Below are 21,632 nucleotides of genomic sequence, written 5' to 3' on the forward strand. Positions count from 1 at the left end.
ATTTTGTTGTGGAGCTACAAGACCGAAGAGAATCTGTGATGGCGTCAGAAAAGAATCAGCCAATCAGAAGAGAAGGTCGTCTTAAAGATACACACAAAAAACTGCCGGGACTTAAGAGACTTAAGAGAGATTTAAAACTATGTTGAGATGGTTTTAGGTGCTCGAAATCCATAAAATGATATGTTGGTGGTTCTAGGTGTTAAATGTAGGATCTTTAAAGAGGAGCGGCGCCAGCTACCTACCCTGCTGAGCGTTCCTGGAGGCGGAGTCTTTGTGAACTTGTCAGCAGACATGAAGATGGGATCAGAGGGCATCGGCTCAAACTCCTCGCTCTCCAGCCAATCGGGCGGGGTGTGTGCTGTGGTGACCCCTGACCCCTCCTCCAGCACCACTACAGAGTCTGCAGCAGGACACACCAACCAGCATGGGGGTTACAGGTGGACACACACACAACCGAAGTATGCACACACACACACACACACACACACACACACACACACACACACACACACACACACACACACACACACACACACACACACACACACACACACACACACACCAGGTTGTCTAGTGTTAGTAACGCAATCAGAGACACAAGAGGTGGAAGACTTGACAAACAGAGATTTCATCAGCTGTCAGTGGTCGTTATGGCAACGCCTCACACACATTCTAATGTAATTCTTTTTTAAAAACATCAATCAAATGAATCATTGGAACATGAAATAGAATCATCACTGATCAACACAGCCATGAGATCACACACACAGAGACACACACACACACACACACACACAGAGACACACACACACACACACACACACACAGAGACACACACACACACACACACAGAGACACACACAGAGACACACACACACACACAGAGACACACACACACAGAGACACACACACACAGAGACACACACACACACACACACAGAGACACACACACACACACACACACACACAGAGACACACACACACAGAGACACACACACACACACACAGAGACACACACACACAGAGACACACACACACACACACAGACACACACACACAGAGACACACACACACACACACACACACACACACACACACACACACAGAGACACACACACACACACACACAGAGACACACACACACACACACACACACACACACACAGAGAGAGACACACACACACACATCAGTGCAGCAGCAGCATCTATCGGTCACTTCTTCTACACAGCTTCCATCGAGACGCATGCATCAGTTCGGCTGGCTGGTTATCTATATGCCAAACACACTGAAGCTACAGCAACAGCAGGCCAGGCCAGGCCAGGCCAGGCCAGGCCAGGCCAGGCCAGGCCAGGCCAGGAAGAGACACAATCAGAATCACACACTTTAGTGTAGCTGCAGCTCAGAGAAAGGTCTTCATCGCCTTACTGGTGTACCAGTAAAGAAAGGAAGTGCTTAGATGATTTCTGATTTCCCGCTGACAACATCAGAGGGTCGAAGGTTAAAAGGTCAACCTGGGAGTATATTTCAGAAACAGTTAGAGATCCTGATTAGGAAGGAAAAACTAAATCACAGCAGGAGTGAAAATATAAATCACCATCCATCTTTAGGTGACTGAATGATTCCAGTGCAGGCGTGCTTTCATCTTCACTTGTAGACGACCCCACCCACCCCCCACCCCCATCCCCGTGTTAATAAAGACCGATGCGGGAAGCAGAGATGCTAAATTTCTTTACTTGCACAATCTTCAAGTATGAAACAGCAGGTCTTTTGCACAACCGAGTTATCGGTGACAGCTGTGCAGGATGGGTAGGGGGGGGGGGGCATGAACCAAGAGGCTCCTGCACACCGTCTCTCACTTACAATTAAAGAAACACTTTCACATTTTAGGAAACATGTTCATTTGCTGTCTTGTATAAAGATGAGTTGTTCAATATGAAGTCAGACAACAGGAGTCGTTCAGAAAGAAACAGCAGCCAGGAGACTTTGAGTGAGCAGGATCCATTAATTATGTTTTCATTAGTGTATAATCACCTCAAACTAAAAGTCATTGTGTTTTTTATCACCTTAAAATCAACCCTTCATATCGTCATAAGGAGCAGGTCCTCTTCCACAGAGTGCCGTATTTCTACAGGAGCCCAGAAGGGACAAACTAAACACAGTTTTTGGACTGACCTAATATCTAACAATGCCGTTCTAAGTCTCTATGCTAAGCTAAGATAACCGTCTCCTGGCTACAGCTGATTAATAATCAAACAGATACGAGAGTTGTTTCGACATTCTTTTCAAACTCTCATCAAATGAATAAATGTGGTTCCCAAAACATGATTTTACTGGAAAAGCAGTATTTGTGTGTTTGATCTTGTAGCTTTAATTGTAAATAAGAGATGTTAAACCTCTTTCTCTGGCAACATGTTGAAAGAAAGACACATTTAGTTTGTGCTTGCCGATTGCTGTATTGTACAAGTGAGAAGAAATATACTACTCCAGGAGATTTATTGGGGGGGGGGGGGGGGGGGGGTCACACGTGGTGGACGGTACCTGCCCAGGAAATGCTCCTGTGCAACCTGCCAGGGGCCGGAGGGCCAGCGGTGGCAGAGCTCAGACTTAGAGACCAGAGAGAGCCGCCCACTGCAGGCGGGATGCCAGAGGACAGGACGGTGGCACACAGAGCCACATGACACACCGCAGCCAATCACAAACCAGTATGGTGGTGAGGATGAGGAACATGTAAAAGAAACCAATCAGAACAAAGGGAAGAATCTCAAAGGCAGCGCGAAAAAAAATGAAAGAGCACCGAACAAAAGATCCATTAATGTGGTAAAAAAAGAGAAATGATGAAGATGAGTAACTGAAGGAGGCGGAGCCGCAGAGCAAGAGGGAGAATGAAGAAAAGCAAAGGACAGCAGGAAGGAGGCTTCTGCAAAATAAGAACATGTGACTCATAAACAAGCAGCGATACCTGATGATCACCTTCAGGGTCATTTTAAAGCCTTCATAACGTTACATTCAGGAGTTTCTGTTCTGACAAATAACCGCCAGCAAAAATCAACATTCAAACACATGAAGAGCTTCCAGACGTTTCCAGACTGCTCAGACTGGTACTGACCCGTGTTGGAGCGCTGGATCAGGTGTGCTTTCCCGCCGACGCTGCTCTGTGTTTGGGTCGGTGGCTCAGAGACCGGCGCCGGCGGGGGGGCGGCGGTGCTGGCAGGAGCGCTGACCGTCTGAGCGGGAGGCTCCTTCACTCCATCCATCGCCATCAGGATGCTGGAGAGCTCCTGCAGCGGCATGTTTCCCAGCTCGGAGGAGAACGGGCTCGGCGGGTTCTCCAGACACATCAGCCAGCTGGTGTTTCCTGGGTGGGGGGGGGGACGATGACACCACAAAGAACCGGTTCACATCTGTAGTCAACATCTACTGAACGATCAACCTCACAGCCGGAGGTTTGCTGTCCGTTCACCGACCTGAAGGTCTCCGTATGAAGATCTCTGCCCAGCCCTGTGTCAGCATTGGGACGAACTCAGCCAGGCTCGGGTTGTCTTTGAGAGGTGGCGGAGCAGACGGGGGGGCCGAGGTGGAGGACAGAGGACCGAGGCTATCCAAGGGGGGGCCGGAGGAGGGAGAGAGTGGAGTGGCTAACTCGCCCTCCGAGGGCGACACCAGAGGACTGAGGCTCTGAGCCGGACCGGTACGGAGAGCGTGGCCGCCTGGAAGATCAAGAGGAAGGTCATCGGTGTCTTAATCTTCTAATAAGACCGGCTAAAATAAAACATCAAATGCAGCGTAATAACATGTAATTTACTCTGAAGACAAAAAGCAAGCAAACACATTAACTCAGCCAGGCGAATCCAAAAAGAAAATATCCTCATTTAAATATACATTTGCATAAAATATGGGCAGCAAAGGATATCTAATGTAAAATAAGACAATAAGGAATAAGAATAATCCCACATATCTTTATTTAATGGAACATCAGGAGATCAACAGGCAGCAGGAGAAAAGCTTCCTGATTGATTCTCAGTTGAAGACAGCAGCCTGAGCAGCAGCTGCTTACCTGACATGGAGCGGACCCGGATGCGGGTCGCTCTGCTGTGCTGCTGGCTGGACTGCGACTCCAGCTTGGCTGGAGCCTCTTTGGTCATTCGGGTGTGCAGCGACGGATCCGACCTGCAGGACCAGGAGAGACAAATGATCCAGAGAGTCTGCAGCCGCGCCGCAGCTCTGTGACCAGCTGCTTCGCTTTCAGCAAACCAACATCACTTCAGTACGGAAACGTTTGCAAATAAGTGCTGAACATCGGACATAAGAGAAGCTGGATGTCACTCCTGCAGTTAAAAGTCGGATGATGTAATTTATGGTGAGGGAACGAACAGTGATGTCGACCTCACGGTGGTCGGAGGGTTCAACACCAGTCTGGATCAACTGTGGTGGTGAAATGTGCCCCGATAGAAACACCAACTGAACCTCTAACCATGAGTCAAATCAAGTCCAACTTTACAGTCCAGAATCACAAATCATGAAGTGGTTTTACAATCAAACAGCATATTTCCTTTTAGGAAAACAATGGAAGAACTCTGATTAATGAAACTGAAACAGGACGTACAGACATGAAGTATGCGTGTCGAGGAAAGCAGTCGCAGAAGGAAGCATCTTTTGTGTCACCTGGTCATTTCCCCTCCTCCCAGACGGTCAGCCATGTCCAGGCCGAGCAGCGCTTGTGTTCGGACCCCTCCGCTGGTTGTTATGGTTACCAGCTTGTTGCCCACCAACCAGGTCATGCTGCGACCTCCAGCTAACAGGAATTCTGCGATGGGAGACCTTCAGGAACAGTCGGAGACGTCACCGCTACATCCGCTCTCAACATTTTAATATATCAACTCCCAGATAAGAGAACCTCCTCGCTTACCTCTTGGGCAGTGCAGAGAAGTTGGAGAACACATATCGTGCCATCATGTCCAGACAGGTCTCCGTGAGCTCCAGGTGGACGGTCTTCAGACCCTCGTCTGCCTGAGTTACGGCGTTTTCGTCGGCGGAGCCCAGGCTGCAGGTGGTGGTGGAGGTGTGCATCCTACAGGAGGAGACGGAGACGTGGTCAGACAGCAGCGAGGCGCAGAGGAGAAACACGAGGTCATGATATCGCTTCACATGTAGTTAGTGCACACAAAGACATGCAAGCTCCGACACAGAGGATCGCAAAAAAAACACCAATATTCATTCTTCTGCCTGTATCACATGCAACACAAACATTTATACACGCACATGCATCAACATGTGTGTGTATATGCAAATACACCATAAGATCATTACATGTTCTCAAGCAAACACGAGACACATGCTGGGACGTGGAAGAGGCTGAAAACCTCTGAATGTAAATCAGGTCTGTAGGAGGCGGAAGGATCGACGCTGCTGGATGTCTTTCACCAGGTTTTAATATCGCAGAAGAAAACACACTCAGAATGAGATATTTACAACGACAGCCCGGCTGAGACGTCTGTTCATCTGAAGGCAGGCGGGATGTTTCCATAAAAACATGAAGAAAACAAAACTAAATAAAAGGATCAAATAAGAAAACTAATTTGGCAGAAAATAATAAAGAATAAAAAAAATCTGGTTTTATTGGATGTATGATAATAAACTGTTTGAGCTTTATTTGTCAGGTGTTCCATAAAACTATATATCCAATTAACATAAGACACTAGAACGGCCATGCTGACAGCAATACATCTAAAGGGAAGATGAATACTGTCAACATAGTTCTAGAATAAAATCCAAATCAGATATGTTTACAAAAAGCTAATTAAAATGTTAACCCTGAAAATAAATGCACAGACAGACTTGTAACACTGTTCATTGTTTTTGGATGAAGTCCCAGAATGTGACTCAACAACCATCCAACAGATTTCATACTCACCGTTCTTCTGCTGACACTGATTCATCTTCTTTAAATTTGTGGAGGACACGAACTCCAAAGAAACATGACCATGAAACGCTCACGACCGAAACGTTCAGATCACATCACTCGTGAGTGCTTCATTTCTTTGAATTTACACAATTCAAACTAAAAAGATTTGAATTAATCAATTTTCCTGTTTGTTGTTGATTCAGCAGTGAGTGTGTGAGCGGCCCGACACAAGTTCAAGAAACACAATGAAACTGTGTTTTGGGCCTTATTATCATTATTAAAGTCTTAAGTATTAAAGGCTGAAAACAAGCCATGTTGTGTGAGAGGGAGTGAATGTCGACCAGGAGACGTTTCAAAGCTTCAATCACACTGAATCAAGTGAGAAAAAGATGTAGTGAGCAGCCAGCAGGTCAACAGATCTACTCTGCAGTTGTTTCGTCCCACAAAGTTCGAGGTTTCCCTCCGATATTAAATACAGATATTTTCGCTGCCATCTGCTGGCCGACAGCAGTATGACATGTTCAATAAAGTGGCGCTGCAGCCACATCGGACAACTGCAGTTTAGATCGTAAATGTGTTGGACAATGAAGCAGGTCAGCGAAGCAGGAAGTAGGAACACGTGGAGATACGTGAGGTAGGAAGTATTTGTGTGAATGTGTGTGGTGATATGAATGATCAGAGTCTGTTGAACCAGCTGTTAGACGTTCACCCTCCTAAAATCCCACTGGGAGATCTTCATGGTCGTAGCAGCACGGTGGATGTTCGAGTGGAGCACAAATAAAACACGGAAACACGTCAAGCAAGCAAACGAAGCTGTTGTGTTGCTGTTGTCCCGTCGATGGCCGAGAAGCAGACGAGCCCCCCCCCCCCTCCACGAGGAGCCCGACACATCGTGGCATCAGCTGTCAGTGCAGAATATCAAACCCCACCAGCCTCTCCTGCCATTCATGTGTTGTTAGGCCAATCAAAACCAGTCTGCAATACACCCAGCAAAACAAAGAGAAGAAACCAAAATCAAACCGAAAGACAAATTAAATTAAAAATAAAAGCAAAATCTGTGTTAGAGCGAAATCAAAGAGAAAAACATCCACGTGGACGGAGACGTTTTCTTCAGACTCGACAAACACAGCATGCAAAAGAAAATCCCAAACCAGCACGAGTACGATCGCAGCCCGAAACAGGTCGGCACACACACCTTCCTCCTGCATGCACCCCCCTCCAGGTGTCCCCAACACCCCCAGCACCCCCCACGGTCCCGCATGACAATGACCCGACACCCCTCGGACCATCCCACGGTGGAGGAAGTGTTGAGGTTGTTATGGTTTTTGGTTTGTTACCCAGAAGGCTCTTCTCTAACCTGCGGACCGCGTGTTCGGAGACGCTGATGCTGCGGGAGCGGAACGCGTCCATGGCCGAAAGGTCCCGCAGCTCTTTAACCGGAGAGCTGCTGCTATTCGCTACCGCTGCTGCCGCCTTTGCCATTTTTGCCGCCCGCAGACTGGCGGTGAGGAGCATCCGTGGCAAAGGGCGCGAGGAACGGGCCCGTGATGGCAGTAAGGGGGGGGGGGGGGGGGTCATCGTGTAGGTGGCAGTGGTTTGGGGGGTGGGGGCAGCAGGAATCATCACCCCGAGCAACACGAGCAGGTGAGGGGGGGGGGGTATACACGCCACGCAGGCGGAAGGGGGGCAGGGTACAGAGGACAGGGCCACAAAGGTCAAAGGGCAGGCGTCACATGAGGGGAAGGAGGTGGGGGGGGGGGGGGGCAGGAGCAATGTAGAAGGGATCCAGGATGACGCAACCACCCCCCAAAACCACAACCGCAACGCAGCACCCAATCGCAGGAGGCAGTGGGGGGAGGGGGGGGGGGGGGGGTCAAATGAAGAAAAAAAAAAAGAAGGTGAAAATTAACAGCAGTGAACATCATGAATCAGATTACAGGAGAGCGAAGAAAGAAAAAGAGGATTTAAAAAAAATAAAGGATAAACAACAACTGAACTTTAAACAGCTTCTGCTGTTCAGAAAGGAAAGAAAGGAAATAAAGGAAATACACACAGAAAGTATTCAGGAGCAACAAAATCAACATTATTTCACACAGCAGGTTCATAGTGAAGCCGGAGACGCGTACAGAAGTGTAACAGGAGGGATGGACTCAGCACAGGCGTACAAGCAACAACCGGACAACAACCGGACAACAGGCGGGTTGGAGGATGTCTGCATCTCCACATCAGACTCCTTTAATAGAGTCAATAAGCAGCTCGGTGAGACTCCACATTTAATCTCAGTTTGATCCTTATAAAACTTTAAAAAGCCTTTTAATCAGCTTGAGTTGCAGAAGTCCAACCCAGCAGCATCAATGAGCAGCGGAGGGGTGATGATACCACGGCATGGTTGATGGAGGGTCAGTGGGAACGATGTGGTTCTCAACTGGTGGCTCACGGCCTTATTACGGACACTTTGAGTGGGTCGGTCGTGATCTTTGCACAAAAAAAAAAAACATGGAAAAAGTCTGATCAAGTCTGCTATTTTATTAAATTCTAGATAAGTCTGCCTTTTCATTTTTGTTCTTATTTTAAGTTCAATCTGGATTCTTCCTGAACTTGAGTGAATCCATATTACTCTGAATTCTGCAGTTCAAGGTGACTCTGAGGGTTTTTACCCATTTGGACATGTTTCGTAGAACTTTTTTGTTAATGTCATATTTCGAACAGTGCATGAAGGCCTTCTGTATTACTGCTTTATTTATTGTGAAATAAAGTTGAGAATGTCAAATATTTGGGTGAAGACTTCATGACTCAGGAAGAATGCTGGTCCTGATTGTGGACCAGTTGAGAACCACTGATGTTTACTCAGAGCTGTAAAGGGGAGAAGGCTTTGTTACGAGGGCAGTAAAGCCGTTATGATTTATTCTTATTAATGAGTGAGGGGAGGACCTAAACAGAGGACTTGGAAAAGAAGATACTAATTAGAGGAGGAAGAGATTTAATAAAGACAGAGGAAGCAGTGTCATAAATTCTTTAATATCGGGTGCATTTTTAACCTTATTTTATGGCTTTGAAATAAACTCTGCGATCCTCTGGGAAAATACTGGTTTAACGAGGACAGTGATTCTCTAGTTATTCGAATATTGCAGAAATAAAATTTGTCTGTGCTGAACCACAGAGGGTGACGTCCCGCTGACCGTAACTCAGCACTGAGGGATCATGTTGATTTTATCAGAAAGAATAAGAAGGAGTTTTGAATACAAGGTCCTAGAAAATAGTCAATAGCAAGTGACGCCGCCAGAGAGTTGCAAGCAGCTGCTTCTACACTCATTCACATTTTTGAGTGCTGTGTTTCATAAATCTGTTTTGGATTTTGAAACAGCAGCTGATGTTGTTGGTATTTAGTGTTTCAGTGCGTATTGATGGTTAAATCCATTCATTTTTAAATAAATTGGTCCATGGTCTGAGAGGTTGGCCCACCTCTCCAGCAGCACATCTACACAGCTGTTTTTGTCAAAACACTTTTTTCCACACTAATGTTTCGAGGTCATTTTTAAGATCTCTGTTCACACTGAAACACACAAAGAAGAAGAAAATGACCAAATCACTTCGTCTTTGTCGTCTTGAGTCGGCAACAAACCTTCCAGTTACATCAGCATCAGTGGAGGAGCAGACAGTTGGTCTGCTGAGTTCAGTCCTCTCGTCCTCTATAATCACCTCACTGCATTTAACCAGTTACTTCACGTGTTTTTATCGTTCAGCCAATTAAGATGTGGACCACCACAGACACTGACAGCTGTACAATGAGAAGAGAAGAGCTTCCTCATCCCTCTGTGTGAACGACGGCGTGTGTTTATGTAAAGTCTTAAACAGCAGAAGGAAGGAAACCCTGTATCGTCCCGTCCTTGTGCTATCAGCACGTATGTACCTCTAGAATATACAGGTGGTGGACACAACATCAGAAAATCTACTAAAACTAAATGTATAATAATGACATTATACAGGTGTCTGTGTCCACCTCCTGTATGTCATTAATAAACAAAAATAAAAAAACTGTTGTAGAAAAAGAACAAAAAAAGCATAAACAATAACTAAAATGAACTAATGATCACCATGGCAACCTGAGAGGAGTCATTGCAACCATCACGCCACAGTACTAGCCATGCTGAGTCCCCTGTTACCTTGGCAACCCCCAGCCCAGACAAATTACCGGCCACATGGGCCGTGTGCTGCTGGTTTGTACGTACAGAACATCAGCTTTACCTCTTAGGCCTCTCGTTGAGGCTGGTGCTCCGGGCACGAAACGGACTTTGTTCGTGGCTGTCATCGAACGGCAGCAAGGCGTTGGAACGTAAACCCTGAAGAGACGGAGACGTGAATGTAAGCACACAAAGATACGAGCTGACACGTCAGTAAAAGTCAGCACAGGGTGTCCAGAAGGCTCCGATAAAAGTCCTACGTCTTCTTTCTTCTTTTCATTGATTTCCACGGAGGAAGACGGAGGAGTCTACCGCTGTGCCAAGCGGTGTCTTTGTACTTTCTTTTAGTATTCTCTTCTTTTCTCGGTTTGTCCATTCGAGAAAGTCACGAAAAGGAAACTGAGCTGCAAGTTAGGAAGCTGTATGATTGTATTGTATTATTATTCTGTACCTTGGTGATGTACTGAACGAAGTCCTTTCTGAAGGGGAGTCGGCAGCGAATGAACCACATGGCGATCACATGGTGAGCCAAGGACACGATGTACTGGTTGAACCTGAAGGCAACGGAGGAAACACGGGTCAGAGTGTGTCTGTGCATCAGGGAGAACACATGGTGAAGTGTGTGAGCACCTACTTGGAAGGGTTGGTGTAGGGGAGTGAGATGGCAAACACACTGACATACTGCTCGGCTACAAAGTTGGCGTACAGATGAGGCAGGCGCACCAGAGCTGGACGACACCGGACACAAACAAACACTTTTATTTTGTGCTCCTTCTGCGACTCAGTTATTTCCCTGATTAACTTTGAACATTCAGTGATGTCGTAGAAACTTGAAAGAACATAAAATGTTGAGTACTCACTGGAGAGGAACTCCAGCATGGGAGACGCCATGGCAACGGTGGCAGAGATGTGGGTGAGCTTGACGATAAGAGCGGGGAGGAGCTTGATCATGATGTCAGGCATCTCCACCGTGCACATCGTAAGGGCCACCACACACTGCTTGGCACAGCGGTAAATGAGGCCTGTCTCCAGGCACTGAACCAGCTCTCTCTGCAGGGGGGAGAGGAAATTATAATCAATATATCATTCATCAATTATTTAAACCAGTTGAATGAGCTCCTTCCGTGTAAGTAAGTCGAGGGCCTGTAAATCTCAGAAATAAGAAATGTCTTGGTTCCAAACATCTGTTATGAACTCGATCTGTATTTTACAGCTTCCTGAAAAGCCTTCCAGACTCATGTGCACCTGTCTCGGCTGCTCCAGGTAGTTGTGGTAGGACGTGATCGCCGTGAGGACCGGGACCACCGCCAGCTGGACCTCCGTACGGGAAAACCCCTCCGGAGTCTTTTTCAAACGCTCTGAGATCAGACGGTCCGTCACCTGCACACACGGGGAGAGCAGATCAACAGCGATGGGATTTGCTTGAGGATGCTTCTAAATGTAACTTTATGTTCCGTGTATGCGTTTGTTTTTGTGCATAGATTTGCAGTACCATGCAGCAGAGTGAAGAACACAGCTGGTCCAGGCTGCATGGAGACGTGAGCAGCAGCACTTTGTACTGCAGCGTCCACGGCAGCTTGTCCAGAACCAGCTTCAGCACCTTCCAGTCCGTCTCCTACCAGAGAACAAACACACCTGAACTCGCTAAAGATGGCAGGAAATAGAGATGCACGTCGTTCAATCTGTGAAACCGGCTCCTGAAACATACGTTTTTCAACACCAATTTTATGAAATCCATTTTAACAAAAATTAAATTACATTACGGTACAAATCTTTAGCTTTCATGTGGTTTAGAGAGGGAGAGAGTCACATGCTACAATTTACCAATGTCTCCTAAACGCCTCACATGGAAGGCATCACTACACATTACAGTTTACTGATGTCCCCTAAACACCTCATGATATTGGTAGCTGCTAGCTATCCGGCTATTAGACAGATGTCTGACAAATATTGGTTAGAAAAGAGATAAATAATGTGTTCTAATGAGAGATGTTATCTGGAGGCTACGTATGTCAACGGCTGAGGCTCACTGAGGATATTTAGTACTGCGTGAGTGTAAAAACAAAACCACGTTAGTATGGCTGGAGCCTCAGTATTAAAGTGTGGCACCGAATGAAAAAGCCATTTTTAACGGTAGAAAGCAGCAAAGCAATTTGGTCGGTGCCATAAAGGTGTCAAAGTTTGTTACCCAGGAAATCATTGTAATAATCTGCTGGAGTTTGTCTCCCAGCGTTTGTGTATCCTGATAGCGTCATGGTGAAGGTAAACATCACATACACGTGTTACTGTTTCCAGTCTAATTTGTAATGCTGGTAAAATAATGTTGAGAAAAAGAAGTGTGTCTGTGTGCGCACCATCTTGAGGCACTGCAGGAGGACACTGAAGGCGGGTGCGTAGGGAAGGTAGGCTGAACGTATGGATGCTGTTGAAGCAGGAGGAGCCGCGGGGGGAGCAGGGCTGCCAGCAGGGGGCGACGTTGAACCTGCTGCCTTCTTATCACTGACACGCTTCTCAGGCTCCCTGAAACCACAAACAGGTTACAGTTCTGTTATTAATCAGCTGACACATCAGTATAAACAGTCAAACACAGGTGTGTGTGTGTGTGTGTGTGTGTGTGTGTGTGTGTGTGTGTGTGTGTGTGTGTGTGTGTGTGTGTGTGTGTGAGTGTGTGTGTGTGTGTGTGTGTGTGTTCACCCGGTGTCACAGTAGCAGTAAGGGCTGAATCTCATGGCTCCGTCTTTGTTGGGAACCCCGAGACGGTGAAGAGAGTCTGCGCGCATCATCAGAAAGAAGTCAAACACCTGAAAGAAAAAGAAGTCAGCAGAGGAAGGATGGACAGGTACGTCTGAAACCAGCAGCAGAAGAAAGGGATTCACCTGCAGTCGGATGCTGGAGGCGACAGCTGAACTGGACTTGTTCTTGTAGTGAAGCTGCAGGTGGCTGATAAGTAACTCATAAACACGACTTGCATGGCTGGCTGGCAGGCTGTAGAGTTTACTCTGTCAGAGAAGGGGAGGGGAGGGGAGTAATAATCATCATCTAAGGTTCAAAAACTGTTGATCATCTATCAGTTACGATATTTGTTTAACGTCCTGTGATGTTTACAAACATAATTATCATGAATAAACTATTCAGCATTAGTTTATGTTGAGTTCTTGTGTGACAGTGAAACACGGATGAACATGAGGTGTAAAGATTTTGCTTTAAATTTTGGTGATAAATGTTTTGTTTACATCCAAGTAAAGATATTAAAGTTAGTTCAGAAACATGCAATGCTAATGTATTTCTGCATTACATTTCTTTATATATATATACACACACACACACACATATATACACATGCATATATACATACATGCGTCTCAGGTTAATCACATATACATATATACACATATATACATATATATATACACACGTATACATATATATATATATACATACACATACATATACACATATACATATATATACATGGATCCTTCATGCTGGAGGCCAAATTTAAGAAGTACATAAAAATGAACATGAGAAGCTCTCAAACGTCAGAACATATGTAACAAACTGTGTGTTTTCTAAAATAATGTCCTCCAGATCTCATGTCGGTACCTGGAGGATTTCCAGTAGGCCGAGGATCGCCGTCCTGACGTCCTCCATAGGAGACTCTGCTGCGGGGTCTCTTTCACAAACCTCCAGGGGCCCCGAACACACCAGAGAGCGGCTAGCCACCTGGAAGGACACAACACGGGAACGATCTCATCTAGGAAGGGAAAGAACCGGTGTGTGTGTGTGTGTGTGTGTGTGTGTGTGTGTGTGTGTGTGTGCGTGTGCGTGTGTGCGTGTGCGTGTGCGTGTGCGTGTGCGTGTGTGTGTACCCGTTCGATGATGTCCAGCAGGCTGGTGAAGTGGTGTGTGTTGCAGCCCTCTGCCAGGTCCACCAGGAGCTGGGTCGCCTGTTTTCTGACAGCCAGGTCGCGGTCTTCAGCGATCCCACTGAGCTGAGGGATCACCACCATCTCAATCAACTCATCCTGGGAAAACAACAACAAAGAACACAACAGAAAGAGTTCTTATGCATCAAAGAAAACTGCATCTAAACCAAGATCAAAGTTTACCACATCAAATCTAATCATCCAAACATGTTCATCATCTGTGAAAGCTGCAGCCTTAGAAAGAGCGATGCAACAGGAGCCTTTTAAGTATGTAACATGATGCAGATGTGCATGTGTGTAAATGTGTGTAAATGTGTGAGCGTACGGACCTCGTAGAGCTGCCGGTTGGTGCTGAGGACGAAGGACAGGATGTGAAGCACTTTGATCCGAATCACACTGCGAGTCTCGTTCCTTCCACGAGACAACAGACAGAAAGATGACAATCAGGAAACATCAGTCCCCTGACGTAGTGTGTGTGTGTGTGTGTGTGTGTGTGTGTGTGTGTGTGTGTGTGTGTGTCTCTGCATGTGTATGTCTCTGCGTGTGTGTCTCTGCGTGTGTGTCTCTGTGTGTGTCTCTGCGTGTGTCTCTCTGCGTGTGTCTCTCTGTGTGTGTCTCTGCGTGTGTCTCTCTGTGTGTGTCTCTGCGTGTGTCTCTCTGCGTGTGTGTCTCTGTGTGTGTCTCTCTGTGTGTGTCTCTGCGTGTGTGTCTCTGTGTGTCCTACCTGAAGAACTTCTCCATGAGGCGGTGCAGACTCTGGATCCAGCCGTCCTTGGCGGGCTGGATGGACTGAGCTCGGTATGAGATGAGTGTCAGCACGGAGGCATCCTGTCACCCAGAAGATGAAGATGTGTGTAAGACGACTTCAACGACAGCGTGAGAGGAAACGGAGGCAGACGGTGAAAAGTACTAACGGGTCTCTTGTCAGAACACTTCTCCACCAGACTGAAGAACTTGTCGGTGGATCCGTGGTACCCGTTCTGCTCATACAGCTCCTCCACGGTGGTCAGCAGCTCGTAGACGATGGCCTTCAGCTCCGCGCTGCCGATGGTCTTTAAGGAGCGGTGAGACGGTCAGACGGGAGCGGCTGTTTCACATGCGTGTGCTGCGACGTGTGCGTTGCGTGTGCTGCGACGTGTGCGTTGCGTGTGCTGCGACGTGTGCGTTGCGTGTGCAGTACCTGGATCTGCTGCAGCAGCCTCTCCACGATGCCCAGCAGGATGTCCCATGTGACCACCTGCAGCTCTTTGCCGTACTTCTTGATCAGTCTGGTGATGGAGAGGACGATTTCATAGGACACCACCTCATTGGCACATGACATGGCCTGAGGGGGTCAGACGGCCGCGGTCATTGATTAAGTACATTCAGAGAATATAGAAGAAATATTGGAACCAAACTGTGCTGCTGGTCTCCGTGCTGAGCCTCCTCTAACTATCTCTCTGTAAAGTTTTATTGCTCACTTTTGAGGCCTTAAATGTCGTCCGAAACACACGGCTGATGTGTTGATCTGTACAGAGTTGATCTGCCAGCACAGATAAAGAGTGAGCTTTTTATTCATGTTACGCTCTTCTTTTTATTGCCTTAATCATTTTGTTAAATTATTTTCTCTGTGCTCATGTCCTCTGGCTTTATTCTCCCTTTACCTGCCTGACCTGGTTTTATTTCCTTTCACATTGTTAAGAAACAACACGGCAAAAACCTTAATTATTATTTTCAAATATAATGTTTTTTTTAACTTCCCTTTATAGTTTTTCATGTAATTTTCCAAACTCGTGGTTGGATGTATTGACATAACAGCTGATCCGGTCTCACTGGACACAACGGTGGACCGAGCCTCTACAACACAACCGGTACCGACACGTGGGGAGGAGCTGACTTGGTCTGAGTATGATCACACGCATGTGTATGTTTGTATGTTACCTTGTAGAAAGACGGCAGAACCAGTGTGGGAGTGTTTTTCAGAGCGGGGAGTCTGTGAGCGCCCCACAGAGCCATCCCAACGAAGAACACCGCTCCCCTCAGCAGGGGGGCGTCCTCCATGTACACCCTGCAGACAGACACACATCAGCAGGAGAACCACAGCTTCTCTTCAGGAAAACACCAGAAACACTGAAACAAGCAGCACAACCTCTCCTCCATGATGCGGCACATGGTGTAAATAGCACTGTGGCCCAGGTGAGTTCCCAGAACCTTCCTCATCAGCTGGAGACAGCAGCACAGCAGGGGGGAGCATCCAACACAGAGGAGGTGGTTATTGAGGAGGATTCTTCAAATTAAAGCCTTCAAACGTGTGTGTACGTTTATGTGTTCTGATTTCACCTTCCAGCAGGATTCACAAAACTCCTTCACGTTCACAGTCCGACAAAGAGTGATGATGAAGACGGTCAGAGAGTCGGAGGGGAGGCAGTTATAACACACCACCGCATCCAGCACCTGGAGAGCCACCTGGACACACACACACACACACACACCATCACACACATCACACCACACATCACACACACACACACACACACACACACACACACACACACACACACACACACACACACACCATCACACACATCACACACACACACACACACACACACACACACACACACACACACCATCACACACATCACACCACACATTACACACACATACACACACACACACACACACACACACACACACACACACCATCACACACACACACCATCACACACATCACACCACACATTACACACACACACACACACACACACACACACACACACACACACACACCATCACACACATCACACCACACATTACACACACATACACACACACACACACACACACACACACACCATCACACACACACCATCACACACATCACACCACACATTACACACACACACACACACACACACACACACACACACACACACACACACACACACACCATCACACACATCACACCACACATTACACACACATACACACACACACACACACACACACACACACACACACACACACACACACACACACACACACACCATCACACACATCACACCACACATTACACACACATATACACACACACACACACACACACACACACACACACACACACCATCACACACACACACACACACACACACCATCACACACATCACACACACACACACCATCATACACACACCATCACACACCATCACACACATCACACACACACACACACACACACACACACACACACACACACACACACACACACACACACACACACACCATCACACACATCACACCACACACACACACACACACACCATCACACACACACACCACACATCACACACACACACACCACACATCACACACACACACACACACACACACACACACCAATCACACACACACACACACACACACACACACACACACACACACACACACACACATACAGACACACACACACACACACACACACATACACACACACACACACACACCATCACACACACACATCACACACACACACACACACACACACACACACACACACACACACACACTCACCTCGATATCTGTGGAGGATGTCGTTCTGTTGCAGAGCAGGCAGATCTTCCTGCAGACAACAGAAGCAGCTGGTTAGCAGCTGGTAAGCAGCTGGTTAGCAGCTGGTTAGCAGCTGGTTAGCAGCTGGTTAGCAGCTGGTTAGCAGCTAGATCTCGTGGAGGAAACGCTGAGTGTGTGTGAGACTCACTGAACCATGATGGAGACGTTCTGGTCCAAGTAGCAGCTGTTGAACTTCACCAAGTTCACCAGAACATGGAGAAAGTCGGAGGTGAGACCGATGTCCATCCACAGGAGGACGAAACGTGCTGAGAGAGACGAGGAGAAAGAGGAGAGAGAAAATATTAGTAGTGACTATGTGAACGTTTATAGTCGACGTGTTTTGGTAAAGAAAACACAACATATGCTCGTTTCATCGTGTTTCTAGAAGCACGGTTGAATATCAAACAATAAAACGGAGGTTTGGTACGTTTAAAACTCAACATGTGTAAACTGTTGAAGGTCTGAACAACATTATGTGGAGCAACGATGCAGAAGAAATTACAAGAAACAAACTACAGTGAAACCAAGTTGATCTCCCGAACAGGAACCGTCTGAGATCAGACCTCAGGAAGTTCTGCTCCAGGAACTGTTTCTTCCTCAACTTTCCTTTTTGTGTTTCAGTGAATTTAGTTTGCTCATGTAATCGAAGGAACACTGTAAGTTCTTGATAAACGGAGGAGACTGTAATGTTTTACCGATGTCCTCCTCCAGGTACGTGATGTCCTTCCCGTTCTCAGTTAAAGCCTTGAACACCTCCAGTCTGTCAGAGAGGTCCTCGTTGGACGGCTGGTAGTCTCTGATCACCCTGAAGAAGTACGCTCTCAGGGGGCCGAGGCGCTCGCCCTGGGGGAGTGGGGGGGGGGGGGGGGGGATTGAGTGGGTGTGGGTGTATCTCTGTGTGTGTGTGTGTGTGTGTGTGTGTGTGTGTGTGTGTACCTGTCCCTGTATAATGGCCCTCAGCAGCAGCAGGACAGCATGTCTGGCCTCTCCTGGCTGCTCTGGAGACAACATGTCCTCCACTGCTTTCCAAACCGCCTCCACCGCATGCTGAATAACACGAGAAGATTTAAATGCTGAAATAACGAGGAACAGCGTTTTCGTTTGTGTTGAATCTGAATGTTTAAAAAAAAAAAAAAGAAGAAGAAATCCAGAAGATGTTTCAAATGAAAAGTCGGCTGACTCGCCTCCTCAAACTTCTTGGTTTTGGCGAGATCACAGATGTGGTTCATCATGCGAACACGGTTACTGAGGCCGCAGTCCGGGTGGAGCTCCTGAAACATGGAGGGAGGAGGAAGGCGTGACACACCGCGGGTACAAACATCAAAGCCCGGAGATGATCAGAGAGTGAGACTCACCCTGATGATGTCAGAGGTGATGATGAACTCGGAGATTCGAGCGTCGCTCTGTTTGCTCGGTGGTCGCGGCGGTCCGAGCCCGAAGATGCCCTTCACCTTGTCCTTCAGACTCTCCTTGCTCGGCTGCTTGTTCATGGCCCGGGATGGAGGAGGAACTCTACGCAGACAAACACACCTTCATCACTTCTTCTTACTTTGTTCAACTTCGGAGACACGGTTTTCCTTTTTTGACCCAATTACATAGATTTCTATTATTTTATTATTTCTTCACAGCATCGTAATAAAGAATGAGTGAGTCAGCTGAGATTTTACACTCAGTTAGACGTCTCAATGTGCACATCAAGGAAGTAGTGAGACAGATCCAGAACCAGAACTTCTCTGTCCACAAGCATCTGTTCATAGTTGTGATGAAATGTGTAATTTTACTGTAACTTCCTTGTATACAAAGCATATTTTTAGCCTCAATGAAGTTATCAGAAGCATTATGTATTATGGTAGAACTTCAGTAGAACTTAAAATGGAACTTACTGATAGAACTTTGTAGTTTGGCTTTCTGGAAGAAAATTGTACTTTCTTGATTCCTGTTGTTCTGAATTTGTACCCTCATGGTTGAAATGAACTTATTGTAAGTAGCTTTGGAAAAAAGCGTCAGCTAAATTAAATGTGATGTAATGAAATTATGCTGCACTTAAACCTTGAACAATACAAGTTTATTGCACTACTAATGTCTGCATCTACAGATCTAGAGATCTACAGATCTACAGATCTAGAGATATACAGATCTACAGATCTAGAGATCTACAGATCTACAGATCTAGAGATATACAGATCTAGAGATCTAGAGATATACAGGTCTACAGATCTAGAGATATACAGGTCTACAGATCTAGAGATATACAGGTCTACAGATCTAGAGATCTAGAGATATACAGATCTACAGATCTACAGATCTAGAGATATACAGGTCTACAGATCTAGAGATCTACAGATCTAGAGATATACAGATCTACAGATCTAGAGATCTAGAGATATACAGATCTACAGATCTAGAGATATACAGATCTACAGATCTAGAGATCTAGAGATATACAGATCTACAGATCTACAGATCTAGAGATATACAGATCTACAGATCTAGAGATCTAGAGATATACCGATCTACAGATATACAGGTCTACAGATCTAGAGATATACAGATCTAGAGATCTAGAGATATACAGGTCTACAGATCTAGAGATATACAGATCTACAGATCTAGAGATATACAGGTCTACAGATCTAGAGATCTACAGATCTAGAGATCTAGAGATATACAGATCTAGAGATCTAGAGATATACAGGTCTACAGATCTAGAGATATACAGATCTAGAGATCTAGAGATATACAGATCTAGAGATCTAGAGATATACAGGTCTACAGATCTAGAGATATACAGATCTACAGATCTAGAGATATACAGGTCTACAGATCTAGAGATATACAGATCTACAGATCTAGAGATATACAGGTCTACAGATCTAGAGATATACAGGTCTACAGATCTAGAGATATACAGATCTAGAGATCTACATAACACTGGAGGTGAAGGAGGCTTGTGTAAACACAGGGGGCAGGTTGGGGGGGTTGGGGGGGTTGGGGGGAGCAGGTTGGGGGGGGGTTGGGGGGAGCAGGTTGGGGGGGGGGGGGTTGAGAGTTTGATGTCATGTGGACTTGTCAGAAACAGAGGTGGGGGAGGGGGAGGGGGGACAGACAGACAACGGCTGGTCTGTTTCAGTCCGACAACAACAAGCAGCACGTCGCTGTAAACAGACCGAATCAGATCATCGATCATCGATCATCGATACGAACAATAATCATCACGACGGCGCTGCTCAACGCTTTACGGTAGCATTCCTCTGAAGGGCTGCTGGACTACAGTTATCGATATAAATGTCTAATATCGTATTTATTTCTGTCCTCTCACCTCGTTGGACTTCAGCTCGGTTCGTCTGCAGCCAACAGAACCGTCCGCGTCTCTGCATCGACGGAACTCTGCTCGCTGCCGGAGCTCCTCAACCGGAAGTCATCCTGAAGCTCTGACAGCGGCACTTCCTACAAAAACACGTTTGCCGCATTGCCTCACGGGAAGTGTAGTTCTACGAACAAACAGAAGCTCGTTAGTTTAGTCGTTTAGTTTCGATGACGACCGAAGAGTGAAATACCGACCAGGACGGAAGTAGATCGTAGATCGATGGTCGTAGTTTACCGGGAGACCCGGAAAAGGCTTTCATCATCCAATACGTCACGAAAACTGGAACATGTTCAGCAGTTCGGCTAGCAGCTAGCTATCCGTGCTAACCTTGGTGAAGTTGGTTCCTTATTGGGTTCATCAGCGGCACTTGGCCAGGCTGCCTGTAGGTGGCGCTATTAGTTAACCAGTTAAAAGGTATTACTGTGGAGAACCCTGGTGAATCTGGACCACAGCCAACATGCTGAACTCAGGAGAAACATCAAAGCAAAAAGATGAAATGTCGACCTGGTTCATAAAAGATCTGAAGATCTTCAGGTTTATTAAAATATAAAACATGAAGATCTTCAGGTTTATTAAAATATAAAACATGAAGATCTTCAGGTTTATTAAGATATAAAACATGAAGATCTTCAGGTTTATTAAAATATAAAACATGAAGATCTTCAGG

At 46.4% G+C, this 21,632-nt stretch overlaps 1 protein-coding gene across 1 annotated transcript in view; it reads right to left on the minus strand.

Moving 5' to 3' along the window:
* tsc2 (TSC complex subunit 2) overlaps positions 1-21,031 on the minus strand; it is a 29,654-nt gene extending 8,623 nt beyond the window's left edge. The window contains 33 exon segments of the mRNA XM_069139796.1: positions 243-400; positions 2,540-2,629; positions 3,108-3,356; positions 3,466-3,708; positions 4,056-4,168; positions 4,664-4,819; positions 4,908-5,069; positions 7,261-7,401; positions 10,149-10,243; positions 10,536-10,638; positions 10,719-10,812; positions 10,945-11,134; positions 11,330-11,464; positions 11,577-11,699; positions 12,439-12,604; positions 12,779-12,885; positions 12,961-13,083; positions 13,688-13,807; positions 13,954-14,109; positions 14,340-14,421; positions 14,735-14,838; positions 14,925-15,062; positions 15,191-15,334; positions 15,931-16,057; positions 16,139-16,212; positions 16,330-16,455; positions 17,560-17,608; positions 17,747-17,864; positions 18,294-18,441; positions 18,535-18,645; positions 18,783-18,869; positions 18,954-19,110; positions 20,918-21,031. Of these exon segments, the coding sequence (XP_068995897.1) occupies positions 243-400; positions 2,540-2,629; positions 3,108-3,356; positions 3,466-3,708; positions 4,056-4,168; positions 4,664-4,819; positions 4,908-5,069; positions 7,261-7,401; positions 10,149-10,243; positions 10,536-10,638; positions 10,719-10,812; positions 10,945-11,134; positions 11,330-11,464; positions 11,577-11,699; positions 12,439-12,604; positions 12,779-12,885; positions 12,961-13,083; positions 13,688-13,807; positions 13,954-14,109; positions 14,340-14,421; positions 14,735-14,838; positions 14,925-15,062; positions 15,191-15,334; positions 15,931-16,057; positions 16,139-16,212; positions 16,330-16,455; positions 17,560-17,608; positions 17,747-17,864; positions 18,294-18,441; positions 18,535-18,645; positions 18,783-18,869; positions 18,954-19,088 (4,167 nt within the window). The 5' untranslated portion in view covers positions 19,089-19,110; positions 20,918-21,031.
* Positions 21,032-21,632: the final 601 nt, after the last annotated feature.

Source organism: Embiotoca jacksoni, unplaced genomic scaffold (assembly GCF_022577435.1).
Source record: "Embiotoca jacksoni isolate LCO1_2020_lvr unplaced genomic scaffold, fEmbJac1.0.p SCAF_85, whole genome shotgun sequence".
Classification (NCBI taxonomy): domain Eukaryota; kingdom Metazoa; phylum Chordata; class Actinopteri; family Embiotocidae; genus Embiotoca; species Embiotoca jacksoni.